The 17308-nt window shown below is 41.5% G+C and overlaps 1 protein-coding gene across 1 annotated transcript in view; it reads left to right on the top strand.

The window, feature by feature from the left end:
• STPG2 (sperm tail PG-rich repeat containing 2) overlaps window positions 1-17308 on the top strand; it is a 453691-nt gene that overhangs the window by 243808 nt on the left and 192575 nt on the right. The window contains exon 12 of the mRNA XM_061582947.1: window positions 7085-7215. Coding sequence (XP_061438931.1) covers window positions 7085-7215 — 131 coding nt within the window. The remainder of the gene's footprint in view (window positions 1-7084; window positions 7216-17308) is intronic.

Here is a 17308-nt window from a genome sequence, read left to right on the forward strand (position 1 = left end):
ACACAGCCTAAAACTACACTTGTGATTCCTTCTCTCTTTGTCAACTCAGCTAGAGTGCACACTTCCCTTCCCTTCTCACTCAGTCATAGCTGGTAAGGTTTCTCCATCACTTCTCAGTTAGCATGGTGTGGTTTTTTGGTACAGACATGAGTACATATACAATTTTAATAGGGATGTCCATGTTAGTTTGCTGCAACAAAAACAACAGAATGTTTGGCATATCCCCCACATTTTAAATGGTACAAGAGTCTACTGCATCTGATGAAGTAGACCAGCCCTTCCTTATCCTGGTCCTCTCCAGATATTGTTGGACTCCAAGTCCCACCAGCCCCAGCCAGCATGACCAATAGTCAGGGAAGAAGGGAGTTGTAGTCCAACACCATCCAGAGGGTACCAGGACATAATAGGCTGTCATTGCAAAGCTCTTGTTTGCTTGCCTCATAGGGTTGCCAGGTCTCCAGTTTTTGCCCAGAGCCTCCAGTTTTGGGGGGTCCTCTCCAGATCTCCAGATGTGTCACCTTAATCTCCAGACTCTTAGCTTTCTTTAAAAAAAAAAAGGTTCTAGGTGGTCTGGTTCAAAAGATATAAACCAAAATGTTAGTCCCCCCCCCCACAATTTCTGTTAGTTCTGACTGCTTTAATCTCTGCCCTTTCAGGTTTTTGGCTAATAAGTGAAGTCAGAGTTGTGATTGACAAGTTTTATTGACCCCCAGGCAATACCTAATCCCACAGTTTCCTTTCCCTGCTTGTTTCACATCAGGAATTCAGTAAATATATAGCTTGTAGCAGCATAAAGAGTACTTTCTCTGTACAGGATTGGGACTTGCTTCTGAGTAAACATGCATAGGATTGCACTACAACAGAAGATCACAGCAGGAGCTTGGTAGGCATAAAAGGGTAAATGCAGGTTTTTTTAATTACTTGCAAAAATGGCATATTATACATTTTATCTTTCAAATAATTTTGAACAGACGTTTTAAAAAGTGTACATGCTGCAGTGTTATACTTTTCTAATGAAGGAGCCACAAGTTTAAATTTTACTGGACTGTTGAAGAGGGCAGTTTATTTGTCTTATTTATTATTTATTTATTTATTACTAGTATTTATTAGTCAGTTTTTTCAACAATAGAACGCAAAGCGACTTACAATAAGGAAGCAAAAACATTATAATTGAAATCGCTTACAACAAAAGCAAACAATTACAAAACAATTTTGAGCAAAATAATACAACCATAATAGAAAAAATAACAAATAGCAAATATCACAACACAAAAACTATTTCCAAACTAAAAACATAACATATTATAGGAGGCCGCATTACATGTCTAATCAATATTACAAGAGTAGAAGAAAATTAAAGCAGTTTCAACTTAGCTACTAGAACACTCTAACCATGATGTTATACGCAGTCTCATTCTTTCTAACAACAGAAAGTCCTTTTAGTCTCCAACAGTCTCCATCAGCCGCCGCCCTAGCTCTTCCCTGTGGCCCGATCTCAAGCATCGGTGTTGAGTGGCTGCTGGTGCCAGCGTGTTTCCGGGGAAGTCTTGCTTGTGAGTCTGCCGAAGCAAAGAAGCTTCTCAGTGGTGCTGGGCAATAGGCAATGAAAACGAGCTTGGGGGGCAGGCCTCTTCTACATGCCTGGGTAGGCTTGCCTAAACCAAAATGTTTTTCACAGGTGCTGAAATGAGTACAATGAAGGTGTATGCCTAATGTCACTAGGTAGGGAGTTCCAAAGTGTAGGTACTGCCACAGTAAAGGATCAATTTCTTACAAGAACAGAACAAGTACTATGGAAAGCACACCTTGAACTTGGCTTGGTAGCAAATTGGCAACCAGTGCAGATTTCAGAGCAGAGGTATTATGTGCTGATAGGGTCTCACTCATGTCAGCAGTTGTGCAGCAGCATTCTTCACTAACTGCAGCCCCCGGGTCAGGTTTTGCTGCATGAAGATTTTTGTGACCTTGGCTGACTGGTTGCCAGGATTTTTTTAGTTTTGGTTAGGAACCCTGTCAGGTTGTGGGATGCTGAGTTTTTTGTCTTACTCATAGGAATCTTGTTATGGTTGGTATGGTATTGCATTTAGAAAACCCTCACTATCTTTTCTTTTTCTTTTTGTATTTGTATTTCATTTACCTCTGACCTTACTCCCTTATATCCATAGAAGCAACAAGAGTGGTTCCATGTGGTCTGCTCAACCCCCTTAAACCCATGGATGATGCACCTTGTTATTTGCATGATGGTTTGTTTCTTGCTCAATAGTGATAAAAGAGAATTCACATATTGGGAAGTGTCACTTCAATTGCTGCTGTTCCCAATCTACTGCCTCTGAAGGCAGACCAAACCACGTGCGTTTTCTCTCTGTCAATTATTACTCGCTGGAATTGAGTTGGCTGTCAAAGTGAGGTTATAGCAGCCCACAGAGTAGGCAGGAAAGAGTAGAGAACCTTCTTAACTCTTACTCATTTGTCAAACCTCTCTCTGCAGTGAAGGGTCAAGTGAACCCTCTTTGATATGGATATTGTTGCAGAGGATCCCTACTCAAACCTTACCAACAGCACAGTTCAAACCATATCTACTCAGCAGTAAGTCCTGTTGAATTCTATGGGGCTTAGTCCCTTAGTAAGTGTATTTAGAATTGCAGCCTTCAGGGGCATCTGTCTTTACTCCTGAGTGTTTCCATCTAAAATCTCCACAATACTAGGCTCCCTTCTTCCTCCAATGGGCTTCTGGTGACTGGCCTGGCCTGAGGGTACTTAAATCCTTCTTGCAGAAGCAAGTAGGCTAGGTTAAATGTTCCTTACCATGGCTGTCTAAGCAGGTGAGAAGGAATCATCCCATCACTTCAGCTTGACCTGGAAACACCCTCATTTAGTTATCTTATTTTCCAATCAGAGATTTTTTTTTGTTTAAGTGGTGTGCTCCAAGCAACTGCCCTAGGGTCTAACTCTATGGCATCACTAGGGCATACCCCCATGACATCACTAGGGCACACCCCTGAAATCTAAGGGTTTGGGATGCTTGTGAGCTGGCAACCCTATTGCTTCATGTCAGTTCAAAATGACAGAAGTGCAAATCAGAATTTGGAAGAAGCAATTTGGAAAAGCCAGGGCCCTATTTCCTTTTATTTGATGGAGAAAAGTCTAGATTTAAATGGATGTGTCACATTCAGACTTGATGAGAAGCACTTAATTTTTTTACTCAGGTTTTGGCATGCCAAATGAGAACCGTTCTGGACTAAACACTTGAAAGGTGGAGATCTTGCCATTGACTTTCATGACAACATTTCACCGAGTAACAAAGGCTTTATTGGACATTGCTTCTAATTTGATTGGCATTTATATTGCATCATAGATCATTTCATGAAAAGAGATGTGTGCTTTGGTTACACATTTTTGCATGTGTTACATGTTGAAGTCTTTACGCACACATATGTACATTGTTTTTCAAGCCTCATGGGTAGTTGGCTTGTATATGACCCTAATCTGAAATGTCATTTATATGAAAATGAGCTGAGGACAGAGTGCAAAAGGGCAATTACAACACAGACACACTACAAACACCTCTCTTGACTGCCTCCTTGCCTCTTTGTTACTTCAGAGTACAACATCATGTGGATACATTACTCGAGAGTTCTTGACGCTTTCTGTGGAGTGTGGAATAAATTTCATCACTTTAACCTCACCTTGTAAATGTCCAATAACCAGTTAACAATTTAATAACCAGTTCTTATATAACAGCAGAATGGCTTCATGTGTTGGAACAATCCCCTCCCCCCCCAAAGCAGACAAGGATACATGTGCCCCATTCAAGATTAACAAATGTTATGTAGCATGAGCTTTAGTTGGCAAAAGCCTACTTTTATCCAAGAATCATTGATGTATGATGGGAAAACCTAGGACCTAGTGAGATGGATTTAGCTGCCAGGGCAGATTGCTCTTACCCTCCTTCATGTATTCACCTCAGCACACCAGTCATAGAATCAGTCTCATTGGTCATCATTATGTGATGATGCTTCCTTTCTCTTCTAACCTCAGCTTCCTCTCCCATGACTTTTCACTCTGGCTCCTTAAATTGAATCAGAAATACCACATATGTATGGCATGCCCAGAACCCTCAAAGGAACTTCACTCTATGATCTACCCCTCAGACCTTAACCATTAATGGCTCCTGATGCAGCAAAGGCCTGTGAACTCACTGGTGTCTGGATGTTTCTGCACCTGGTAACCTTCCTCTCCATTAAGTGCATATCTCTTGTAACTGATGAGGTTGACTCTTACATATGGAAGTTCACACTACAAGAAAATATTTAAGGTCCCATTTTTCTCTGTTCCTTAAATCAGAATAATTCCTAATGGAAACACCTAACAGCTTAGAGCAGCACCTTCTGTTTTCATAGTTATAGATTTCTACTCTGTCCTTTGCACCCTCAATTCTGGACTTTGGTTTAAACATCCACTTTTTATATGCTCATAGCAGGAGCCAGCAGTAAAGTAGGTAGTAACTGAATGGCTCAAGATGCACAAATACGCCTCCCACTGCAAAGGAAATTTGTTGTTGATTTTTAAAGCTCCATTTTGTGATGCAATCATTTCCCAGTCCTCCTTGACTTTACTGAAAATGTTCCCACTGAGGAGCCAGCAGCATAGATTTTCACTTTAAATTACCTATTGCTCCTGTTCTATGCTGCCTTTGCCCTGTAGCATTGGTTGACATTTCATAGAGAGTGAACCTGCACAGGGCCAGAAAATATATAATTATCAGAATCACCTTCTCTTGATTTTCCCATTACATACCAATCACAACAGAGGCAGGCTTTTCGTAGGTTCTTGCTGTGGAATGAAAAAGTTTTATTCTTTGTTGACCTGTGATTAAAGTGTGGCATTTTGATAAATAAATATAACATAGCTTTTGCATAATTCAGTTCTCAACTGGTCCTATAAGAAACTGATAATGCAAGTCTTTGACCTGTATCACATAAGCAGCCGCATATATATAATGGAAACTATGTCCTAGGATGGTGTAACAAAATGAATGTTTCCAATGTTAAATGTACAAAAGCAGACACTTATGTAGGAATGTAACAAGATGACAGGCATCACATTGGCCTGTAAGTGAATATTTGTTTTTCCTACACCATGTAAATGATTTATATTATGAAAATAATATTAAAGTATAAGGCAGGGCTAGATTACATTTCTTTTGTCTTCCTTGTCACCCCCCCCCCAGCTTTTAGTTAAACTCCGTGTCACATTTATGAAATGCCAAAAAATTGTGATATTTTTTCTGAATCCTGGCTCTGGGATAAGCTCAGAGGGGAAGTTGGTACAGGGAACCTCTATGATGTGTTGAGCTGGGAGATGCAGCAGCCATGACCAGGCTACAACTGAAATGAGGGATCTTAGGAAGTAACTATGGTGACAGCTCACCCACCAAGAATTCTATCTATGAGAGCTACCCCTATATTGCAAGAGTTTCCTGCCACCAGAAAAGGTTCAAAATTGATATTCCCAAGAAGGAGAATTTGCTGGTAAGTCATACATAGACAAAGTCATAGCATACATAAGAAGCCATTATTCAGTCTATGTAGACCAGGGATGGGGAACCTTTGGCCTTCTCAGTGCTGTTGAAATCCATCTCCCATCAACCTCAGTCAGCCCAGTCAAGAATCAGGGATGAAGGGAAAAGTTGTAGTTCAGCAAGATCTGGAATGCCACAAGTTTCCCATCTCTGATGTAGCCACAATCACTCTAGAGTCCTTTGATGTTCAGATAACAGTCTGATCTGTAACTCCAGTGGCTTACCACAAAGGGCAAAGCAGCATGCAAATCAATGGGTTCCTAGTTATAGCTTCAACAACTCTTGACATCTCCTGCTGAGTGAGGGAACCAGCCAGAGGACAAAGTTGAGAGTGATGAATATTTTCTGCTCAAGGTTAACCTGGTGAAGTAACTAGGGCTGAAAATAGATAACTTGCTGATTATGCATTTCAGCCTAAAATAGGGATACTTAAGGAAGTCAATCTTTGTGAATTCTGATACAAACTGGCCTGATCTGCACCGCCTGGACTAATGTATGCATTGGAACATAGCACCATTGAATCTCATACCTATCTGTATGCTGTGACAAAATTCTCAGCTTAAAAAAGTGTAAAAAATGTTTTTGAAATGCATTTTTTGAAATATTTATTTAGATACATGTATTTTCAATGTGAATCTTTGTGTGAATTTTTAAAAAGCAGATTAATGTGGAAATGGAATAGACTTATAAGTGAGCACATGTGAAAGTCATATGGCCTCGAAAAAACTGATCTGTCTGTCACTAGCTTAAATAGTTACTTATCCCTAAAAGTAGTTTGCTCAGATTTTGTTGCCTTACCCCAATGAGGAGTTGTGAGGCTTAACTACTCTGAGCAACTTGTAGGAAAGGTGGGATATACATTTAATAAGTACAAGCAGGTAAAACACAGTCTCCTGAGGCCACTGCACACTGTTGTCTTTGTACAGTCATCACATTCTGAACTTTGCTGTACTGTTTGAGCCTCATTGTATGGTTGGAAAAGCTACTTGATCAGAAAGTACTTCTTTATTTTTCACAAGAGAACTTGTTTATGTAAACACCTATGGCATAAAACAGCAATTTGCTTATATCCTGCAAGTACTACTTTACCTGGATAGAGGTTATTTCTAGCAGTGCCTAGGAATGGTCTGAAGGCACATCCTAGGATTCATTGTGTAAGCTGTCTGGAATTCCAGAGGAAGGTCTGGTATAAGTGTAATGAGCAACTAAATAGGAGCCTGCACACAAATAATCTGGGACACTACTAATGTTTCCACTCATCAAGCAGTACAAATGCATATGAGATATTATAATAATAACATGATAAAGTGGGGTAATGATATAAGTTATTTTATTAGTACATTTTTTATGGAAAGCTGGGATGCTGATTGTAATCTCTCATTTGTCTGTCATGACTTGTGGTTTTGACAGTAAAGCTACCTTGGATGCAAACGCAAGGAAGCTTCTACAGAAAACCATAAAAATAAATTCATTTCATTCTGTTTTTCCCTTTCCCCATTTTAGGACCAGGGGCATACAACCCAGAAGCTAACAGCTCGGGGGTGAAATCACCTTCCAGTGTTACAGTATGGGTTTCCCGAGTGGAGCGTTTTAAAGAAGCAAAAGATGACTCTCCTGGTCCTGGGGCATATGAGGTATGTTGATGTGACAGTGCTATTAGCTGGATGTTTGCTGCTGATCTTTTATCAGTATCATGTAGGTACATAACAATCTGCTATGGTACTCTTGTAGTTTAGACATTTAAACAGTAGGGAGGCAAAATGTCGATGCTTTCAGTTGACAATAAGACAGGGAAGTACAAACACCGCTTTGATTCCTGACTGCAGCAAACGTCAGGGGAAGAATTGGATTTGATGGAACTGATAAAATATGACAACTGCCTTAACTGTATTGTGATTGAGATGAATGTGACATTTCAAATATCTTAATCTGGTTTTGTGCAAATTTTGAATAGGTAGTCTACTTATTTACATCCATTTCACAAAGAATATGAAATGATTTCCAGAGCCATGACAGGGAGGAGCCAATTTTATTGATTTTTCGGATATTATGAATGTATGAAATTCTCTGGACAAAAAAGCTAGCTCGGCAAGTTCAACTTCTGTAGGATGGCAAATGGAGCTCTTTTCCAGAAGGCATTTACTCTTCTGGAGTTGAATTGTGATGACTGAAGTGTCATCTCCTGTACCTTGCAATGATGTTGTATAATTCTTTTTTGGGGGGTGTTTGGTTTTGACTGTTAATAAGAAATTGCTCTATGTATATGACAAGCATGGGAATCCGTGGCCTTCCAGACGTTGTCGGACTACAGCTTCCAGCGGCCCCAGACAGTATGGCCAATGGTGAGGGGAGATGGGAGTTGTAGTCCAACAACATTTGGAAGTTCACAGGTTCCCTGGAGGTTCATAGGTTCCCCTGGTATGTGGCGTTAATTTTTATTGTAGGCCATTTTATAAACTTTGACCAAGAAGCAGGATAGAAATCAAAGTAATAAATATTATTTTAATTTAAAATTAAAGCTGACATAGCAGTACCTGCACCAGAGTGGGGATTGTATAGCTAAACTACAACATAAGAAAACCTTGGGGTGGGGGCAGCTACAGGGTGGTGACTTGCCGGATAATTCATACAACCCAAATCACATTTCCAAATCTCCAGGTGGTGGCTTTACTAGATCATCTGCCACTCGTATTTGAATATGCCCACATATTCATTAGTTAGCTGCATTTGAAATGTCTTCTTATTGGGTCTTGGCCTGCTTAGGTTGCTCCTTCATTATAAACATTCTGCCCTTTTCCAAAATCTGCTGCCCACAAATATATGAACATTGTATTTCGGAAAAGTGGCTCCTCCCAACTGAGGATCAGTGGTGATGATGATGATCAGTTATCATTTATGATAATAGTAGTAAATATTGTTATGAGCATGGGGGTTGGGATGGATGATTCCTGTGGGTCCCCTTTCCAGCCTCTGATTTGGAATCCTGTGCCTTGAAATGAGGAACTCTCTGCTGGTCAAATGAGTCTTTTGTTAACTAAATAGATGGGCCAGGTAGGATAATGGGTCTATCAGTTGCCCAGCAACGGTGAATGGGCCAGGAAGACCCTTTTGTCATTGAAATTCTTCAGGAGAGCATTCCCCCCCCTTCCTGGAGCCCAGCAGAGGCTTGTAGTTTGAGTTGTGTCTAGAGAAAGGCTGGTAACTGCAGGCAGGCAGAGAGACTAGCTCTCTGCACCATGGCATTTGGGGTGCCTCCTGTAATACAGATGGAAAAGCTGGATATTCGACTGCTGATGCCTTCAACCCTCTCCATCTTAAGCTCAGGTTGGAATGTGTGTAAATAAACAAACCATATTTCATAAAGACACCGCAGTCTCCGCTGACCTTCTTCCCAAAGGAAACCAAACCCTGGAGGAGCTCAGTGACCCCTGAGATCTCACCACTCGGAGATTGGGGAGGCACACAACAATATTGTAAAACTGCTTTTCAGCCTGAAGATTCCCAGGGCATATTTCTAAATATATTCTAATAAAATATAACATGTTAGCATAGATAATAAAAACCATAAAACCAATAAACATCAACAAGAAATTTCAGCAAAACACATAACTCATGCAGCAGATATACCAGCATGTTAACTGTTCCATCTCCAAAAATCTGAAGGAAAAGGTTTGTGTTCACTTGATGTGGAGGACAATTGTATTTCCAATGGAAGGGAAATCCACAACTGGAGTGCCATAATAGAGAAGATCCTGCACTGCATTACCCCACAACAGACCATAGCTGCTGATGGGATCTCAAGCAGGGCCTCCTTTGCAGATCTTAAGACATTGGTCAGCAGTAGTGGTGGGCAAAAAAAATCGCATTTCAAACCGAATCAAATCCGAAACAATATGAGAACTGAAACATTTACTTGAATGTTGTGATGGAGTTCGCCAACAGACAATGCTTACAAAAATGCATATGTTAGGGGAAAGTGCATTCATAAAAATGAATATATGAGTGAAAATAACATATCAGAATGCTTGCAAAGACGCATTTATCAGGAGAAATTTGCACTAAAATGCTGGAGAATTTTCATGAGGATTTAAAAAAATTAATTGGGCAGAAATGTGGAGAACTGAATTTAAGATTGGAAAAATCAAATAATGATTAGCAAATAATGAGAGAAGAACCTGGATTCCAAGCCATTTAGGGCTTTATACATCAAAACCAACACCTTAAATTGGGCATGGCAGCAAACAGAAAGCCAGTGATTCAGGATCAGTGAAATGTGATCCCATTTGATTGAACCACTGGCAGCCACATTCTCCACCAGCTGCTAGTCCTGCAGGTATGGGTGGAACCACAATAATACAGTGCCCCCAACTCCCAAACCATAGAGCTTCTCCAGGAGGATATCATGGTAAATGGTATCAAAAGCTGCTGAGAGATCAAGAAGAACAAACAGGGTCACACTCCTCCTATCTGTCTCCTGATATAGGTCATCTATCAGGGTAACCAAAGCTGTTTCAGTGCCAAATCCAGGCTTGAAGCCAGATTGGAATGGGTCTTGATAATCAGTTTCCTCCTGGTATGCCTGGAGCTGACTGGTCATCACCCTCTTAATCACGTTCCTCAGGAAAGGTACATTTGTGACTGGGTGGTAGTTATCCAATACCTCAGGGCCAGGGAGGACCTCTCAAAAAGGGGGCACACCATTGCAGGTAGCAGGCCACAAGGCATTAATCACCTTCTGCACCCACCCAGTCAACCCCCTCTCCCTGGCCAACTCTTACAAGCCATGATGGGCAAGTGTCAAGAGTGCATGCAGTTGGCTAGACCCTTGCAAGTGTCCTGTCCTCATACTCAGGTTACAGCAACTGAAGTCAATCCCAACCAATCTGACTAGACAGTGCTCTGGTCACCCCCACAAGGCCTGCATCAACTGTGATGTCAGGGCTGAAGTGAATGAAAGTGACTTTGCCCTTGAAATGCTTTGCAAATTTGTCACATCAGGCTTCTGAGAGAGCAGATTTCCTGGTTCTGAATCTTCAACCAGCCCATTAACCACCCTAAAAGAACTACTGGATAGCTGCTTAAGGATGCAGTAGAGGTGGGATCATTTCTTTTTTGCCACCATGGCTGCATGGCAAGCATGATAATGCACTCTCACTTGTGGTCACTTGTAGTCTCTGCAAGACTTCTATTAACTGCACTCTGGCCTTTGGCTAGCTGTTTTATTTCTCGAAGCTCCTCAGAGAACCAAGGAGCACTTCAGGCTCCATAGTGTCAGAGAAGTCACTTAAAAACAATTGTGTTGATGGCCCTTCCTATCCTGCCATTCCATAGCAAGAGTAGGGCCATGACAGGAGCACTTGCCATGCCATGCCAATTGGAACATGCCCTGGGGAATTGTAATCAGCCCTCCACCCCAATGGGTGGTGGGGAAGAGACCTTTCACCACCATTCTCGGCTGGAGATGGTCCATCTATGACAGTGAGATAATACTAACTCTGCCACTCATTGGATCACTCTCAGTCCTGTTGCAGAAACCAGAACAACGGTATTATCTGCAGTATGTATATTGAAATAAGTATATTGAGACAGCCTTATGGTTGCCATGGTAGCCATGAAGTCGTAGCCAGACCTAACAAGGCAGAACCAACATGAGTACAGAAGTCCCACAAGACTGTAGTCTGGAGGTTTTCCAAAAGCTCTTCAAAGAATTCCTGCACCAGCTTAGGCTAGGAGGTTGCTGGGCAGTAGAGGGGGCAGCACAAGATCCCTCTTCTGTCTCTCTTGCCCAGCACCAGGTACGATTCCTCACATCCATCATCTAGGGAGATTGGTTTGAAATACATAATTTCTGTGAATGAGGGCAACCTAACTTCTGTTGGTGCTGCATTAAGTACCTGGGCAGGGTCAACTGGGTTATATGCCCACCTAGCTCACTTGCAATCAAGCCGTGAATGAAACATGGGATGCATTACCTGGGACCTGGGCAAACAAACTGAGTGGGCCAAATTTAACCAAGCTGTGCCTGCCCTGGTTGGTACAGCACTAGCATAGGCTAGGTTGTTGGGGTTTACTGGCTTGTGCAGCTGTGGCAGTCCCATTTCCATTTCCATCATGAATTAAAAGGGAAGAAAATCTCTACAGCAGTGGTTCTTAACCTTTTTGGGGTCATGGACCCCTTTGAGAATCTGATGAAAGCTATACACTCCCATAAACAAATAAGTATGATTAATTTTATTGCATTGAAAATTGATTTTTTTTTTGGTGCTCTGTTCACGGACCCCCTAAAGCCCATCCATGGACCCTACCAGAGATTAAGAACCCCTTACATTCATACATGTATACAGTTATTGTTTATTTTTTCAATATCACAACTATGTCTTAGGTTCACTGTTCATCTGAACTGTACGCTGTCAGGACTGTACAAGAGGACCTTTTTTACGTGCTAGGAGCTGGAGACACAGCAGAAAATTAAGGGAAATGGTGCATGCACAGAAATGCTTGCAAATCCCTGTTTCAGATCTGTATGCTGTACTATACAGAACATATTTCCAGGAATGAGAGCAAAGGTGCCTTTTAGACCTAGCCTTAAGAAAATTGTATTGTACAAGCTTTCAGTCATGCCACCATGCTTCTGGAATGCTCTCACTCTGTCAAGTCTAAAGGGCTAGATTGCAGATGATCTCCTGTTGGTAGGTCAACACTATATTCTTCCAGTGGGTTTTTTGAAGATAGTACTGCTTGGCTCACTTTTTATTCTGTCTAGAAAAAATATTTTTCTGTGTGGCTTTCTGTTTCAATTATTTTTTCCACACTTTCATCTTGCAGCCTATACTAGGCCAAATACGAGGTTAACAACTTATTTTCAGAAGGCAGCAAAATGTTACATGTGTGTATCTTATGTGTTCTGTTCGTAATTTTTTATTAATTGAATGGTTTCTGATGTTATGATTTGATTGTTGCTACTGTAAGCTACCACTTGTGGATAGAATGGCACTCTCCACCCACTCTGTTTGTGTGTGTGTATGAGAGAGAGAGAGATTTAGCACTCATCCATTAGAGGGATGGAGAGTAAGGCTGGATTGACACGTGTGGCATAGGAACAATCTAAAGGACAGGAGAAAAAAATATACAAAATGCTTTGTCATTGCATGCAAACATATAAACATTTATTTAAAAGAAGCAATGCTAAATGTATATTGATGTCCTGGGCATGTTATCAGCAAACGATCTAGAGAATTATGTTTGGGTGTAGACATAGAGAATAATGGTTCAAATTATGATTTGAAAATGGTGAATTATAGTTCTAATTGCCAAATTCATTTCATCCTTATCTTTTTCAGTGCCATAAATGTCAAACATGGTTGATTAAGTCCTCCAGAGTTTAATAAGGCGTTTCAAGTTCGCATTCATCCAGTCATGTCCTTAAAATGAACACATGGCTCTGCAGCATGTCACAGTGTTGAGGGTTTCTGTTCAGGGTCCCAGCTGTTCCATTCCACCCTCTTCCTCAATTTTATTTTTATTTAAGACATTTGAATACTGCTTAATCATTAACATTTGGTCTTTGACAATATATCACAAATCACTAACCAATCTGTTCCAAAGTCCCCCCTCCTTGCTCTCTTCTCCATCAATACTGGCCCCAAATTGTTTTACTGGGAGCTAATAGTTTTCCTGATAGTTGCTGCCTGGATGACTATATCAGCTGGTTGGAAAACCTCAGCTGATTTTTCACCGAGTGCCTGCTTTAGGCAATATGTGGAGGATAGCCCTTACAGAAAAATTAATGAATAATCTGAGGTTGCAAGAGCGTCAGTCCAAACCTGAGGCCTTCAAAGCAATGTGGTCCCATTTATATGCTTTATAAACTTATTGCCCGAACGGATTTGTCCTCTGACCACTCAGTTCCTGTTGGAGAGACTTAATCAGATGATCCTATTGAGCTCTAACCTACATATCTGTACTTACCTTTCCCACTGTTCTGCTTGCATTTATGATGATGTTCCTTGCAGCTGTTTGTGTTTATTGTATGTGGCCTTTTTGTCTTGTTTTTGTACTTTTAAAATCTTCAATTTAAAAAAAAATCTAAGTGGTATATGTAAAAATAAACCATACAGAAAATAAAACAATAAAAAATTATCATAAAGATGAACACTACCTTAAAATGCCTGCTGGAACAAGAAAATCTTAGTCATGCACCTGATGTTCAACAATGGAAGTGTCTGTTTAATCTTAGTTGGGAAGGAGTTCCACAGACTTGGGTCCCCTACACTGAATGCAGAGCTTCTAGTTGTTACAAGCTATGTATCTGAGCCATGAGGGACCATCAACAGAGACCCCCCCAAAGATCTCATTGATCAGACTGGAATATAAGGGATCAGGCAGTCCTTAAGATATTCTGGAGCCAAGTTGTCAAGGGACTTGTAAATTAATACAACGTTGAACCTGGCCCCGGTAGCATATGAGCAGGCAGTGCAATCTTTTAAGCACCAGAATTATGTGCTGGCAGTAGTCTGTCCTCATCAACAATCAAGCTGCAACATTTTGTATTAACTGGAGCATCTGCACCAGGCACAAGGGTAGACCCACACAGAGCACATTGCAATAATCAAGGGCTTGTTTACATGGGACCCAAGATACACATTAAAAATGCTGCTTTTTCCATCGCAATTGATTTTGACAGTTCACATACTTCCGCCCTTGCTACAAATAAATTGGCTGTTTTTCTTTGTAGCATTCACACGCGTGTGCGTTTATTGCTATCAGCGTTTCCTTGTTGCCGCGCACACACATTAGCATGTTAACTGAGGAGGCGGGGAAGGGGCGGTGTTTCCCTAAACGAAGGAATAGGAGCTTGAAAGAAAGGGAATCGCTCCCACCCGTGGCTGTTAGGCTGTCCCTGCGCGAGATTGGTGTGCCTTTGGCACCCCGGGACAAGCCTCAGCATGCATTCTGGGAAACATAAAACCCCCCCAAACAATTATCTTTAAAGAGACATTAAAAGCAGCTACTAAAGGAAGCATTAACCGTTTAATGTTATCACTCTCCTTGAGTGGAGTAGATGCTGGGATAAGATGCCAAGGCAGCTCCCCTTTCCCCTGCGCTTTTGGGCGCTCATAAATTACCCCAGCAGCACCTTTGCCAGCCTCCTCTTGCCATGGCTGCGAAAAGGGTGCATGCATCAGCCTGAGGGGGGAGGAGAGATCCAGCTTTGGGGGGAAGTGGGGGGATGCTACAAGGCAGAAGAGGTCCTCCACACACACACTTTCTCACACTCTCTCGCGCACACACACGCTAGACGTAAACAACAGGGCCAAAACCACAGCTCCGAGGAAGGAATTTTATGAGCTCCAGCCCTGCTACCCTCGGGGAGGAGTTGGTGTCACTGCAGAAAAGAGAGAATGAAGGAGTGGGGCATGTGATTTTGTTTAAAGGAGCGGAGGAGGAAATGTATTGGAGGGAAGCGGGAGAAAGGAAGGCGAGAGCAACCGGAAGTTGCTTCGTCAAGGGCAGGAAACAAAATGACGCCCAGAGACAGTTAAAGGGGAGGAGAAAAGAGAGGATCTAATGGCGAAGAAACTGTGCAGCCAAAAAAAGGCACTTAAAAGGTAATACACGGTAGAAGCAGGTGCGGATTTTAAAAGCAAATTCGGGTTTTTGTCGCATCTATTTAATATGGAGTTAAAGGCAAAAGCAGTAGAATGCATGCGCGTTGGCTAAAACGTCAAGTAAACGGTCCAAATTAAAAGGATCTGCAAAAAGCACCAGATGCAGATTTTTCTGACATGTAAACAGGCCCCAAGTCTTTAGGTACCAGTACATGAATCACTGCAGCCAGGCTCTCCCTGTCTGGGAATGGCCAAAAATGTCATACCAACCATTGCTCATAAAAGGCACTCCTAGCCACAGAGGCTATCTGTGCCTCAGGTGAAAAAAAGTGGATCTAGGAGCACCTCTAAACTACATATCTGTTAATTCAAAGGGAGACTAACCTCATCCAGGACAAGCAGATGCTCAGTCTGCCAGACACTGGGACTACCCACCCACAGTGCCTACGTTTCCCCAGGGTTCAAGCTTAGTTTATTAGCCCTTATCTATTCTACGACTGCATCCAGACAATGTTCCACTCTTCTGACTCAGGTGTTTTGGAGTAACAGAGCTGCGTATCATCAATGTACTGGTGATACTTTACCTCAAAACTCCTAATGACCACTCCCAGCTTCATATAGATGTTAAACAGCATTGGTGACATGACTGTGCTCTGCGGTATGACCATAGTAGAAGGACTGGGGCTGAGACACCATCTCCCAATGCTGTTCTCTGAACACAGTCTTGCAGATAGGAACAGAACTACTGTAAAACAGGGCCTCTAATACTCAACCCACACAGCTGGTCCAGGAGGATACCATGGTCAATGGTATCAAAATCCACAGGAAGATCGAGAAGCAGAAACAGACACTCATTTCCCCTGTCCTGCTCTCAATACAGGTCATCCATCATGGGGACCAAGGCTGATTCAGTCCCAAAACTGTGCTTGAACCCAGTTTGGATGCCTACTGAGCATTGCTCATTTCTCATTAGGCTGCTTTGGTTTGTAGTTTTCATCCTTTTGGGTTTTGGGGGGTTGGACATGTGGAATGGGTACACATGCTCCCAATCCCAGCTACATTAATTTCTTCAGTGATGTCTCTTCAGTCCCAGGGAACATTTAAAAATAGCTTCTTGGTGTGTGCCAGGAAGTGACATAGAAATAGATATAGATACACCTTTGTCCTCTATTCTATTACCCCATTTCACCCAGTTGTCAGTATTCCCGCCCCTTCCCGGTCTCTCACTATTCTGTTCCACTGAATTATTATGGGGATGTCCAGAGAGATTCTCCCCTCCACTGTTGAGAGTTTTTTTCTTAAGACGATTGGCACTTGTACGTGCCTCAGGGTTACCCGATTCTGCCAGCACTTCTTTCTTGTGCGTGGGTGGTGTGGTTTGGGCTACATTTTTTTTAAAAAAAATCAGATTTTTAAAATCAATTTCAAAATTATGCAGTACAAACATATAGCATCAACTTGTTCAGTCCACCCACCCCCCTTTATGGGATTGACAGTACAGTGAAAAACTAATCCGATTTTAATCTCACCCTAACCCTTTCTCTTTCTATCAAAATTCAGCTCAGGTAAATAAGACCAAGCAATAACTGCCACCTATTAACGAATAACAATTCTATTTTCATCTCATTCTAACCTCGTTTTGGCTACATAATCATTACAGGAAGACTTGAAGTAGTGTTAATATATAGATTTCAGTTTCTCTGTATGCAAATCATGACTGGCAACCCATCTGATAATGACGCTATAGGCAAAGCAACATGTAATAGCATACAGTTTTTAGATTCAAAAAAAGAGATGTGAAATACCCATGAAATTCTCCATGCCCTCTATAATCTATAAATCTGGACACAAAGAGTTAAATACAAGTCTGTAAGAGTGAATACATAAAATTACAATTGTACCTGTGATATTATGTATTCTATCTGAATTAAAACAAAGACTGCACTCGCTCCTGAGATGCCTATAAAGTTTTCGGTATTTTACAATGCCCATTCTCTTATCTTTCCAATTCACCTCTGGAGAAGCTCATTTCAAACATGCAGATAGAAATCTGTTGTCTACTGTTCATTTGTCAAATTGAGAAGACAATCTTACCTCCTGAATTGACAGGATAAAAGAG

The sequence above is a fragment of the Rhineura floridana genome, chromosome 9, assembly GCF_030035675.1.
Source record: "Rhineura floridana isolate rRhiFlo1 chromosome 9, rRhiFlo1.hap2, whole genome shotgun sequence".
NCBI lineage: Eukaryota > Metazoa > Chordata > Lepidosauria > Squamata > Rhineuridae > Rhineura > Rhineura floridana.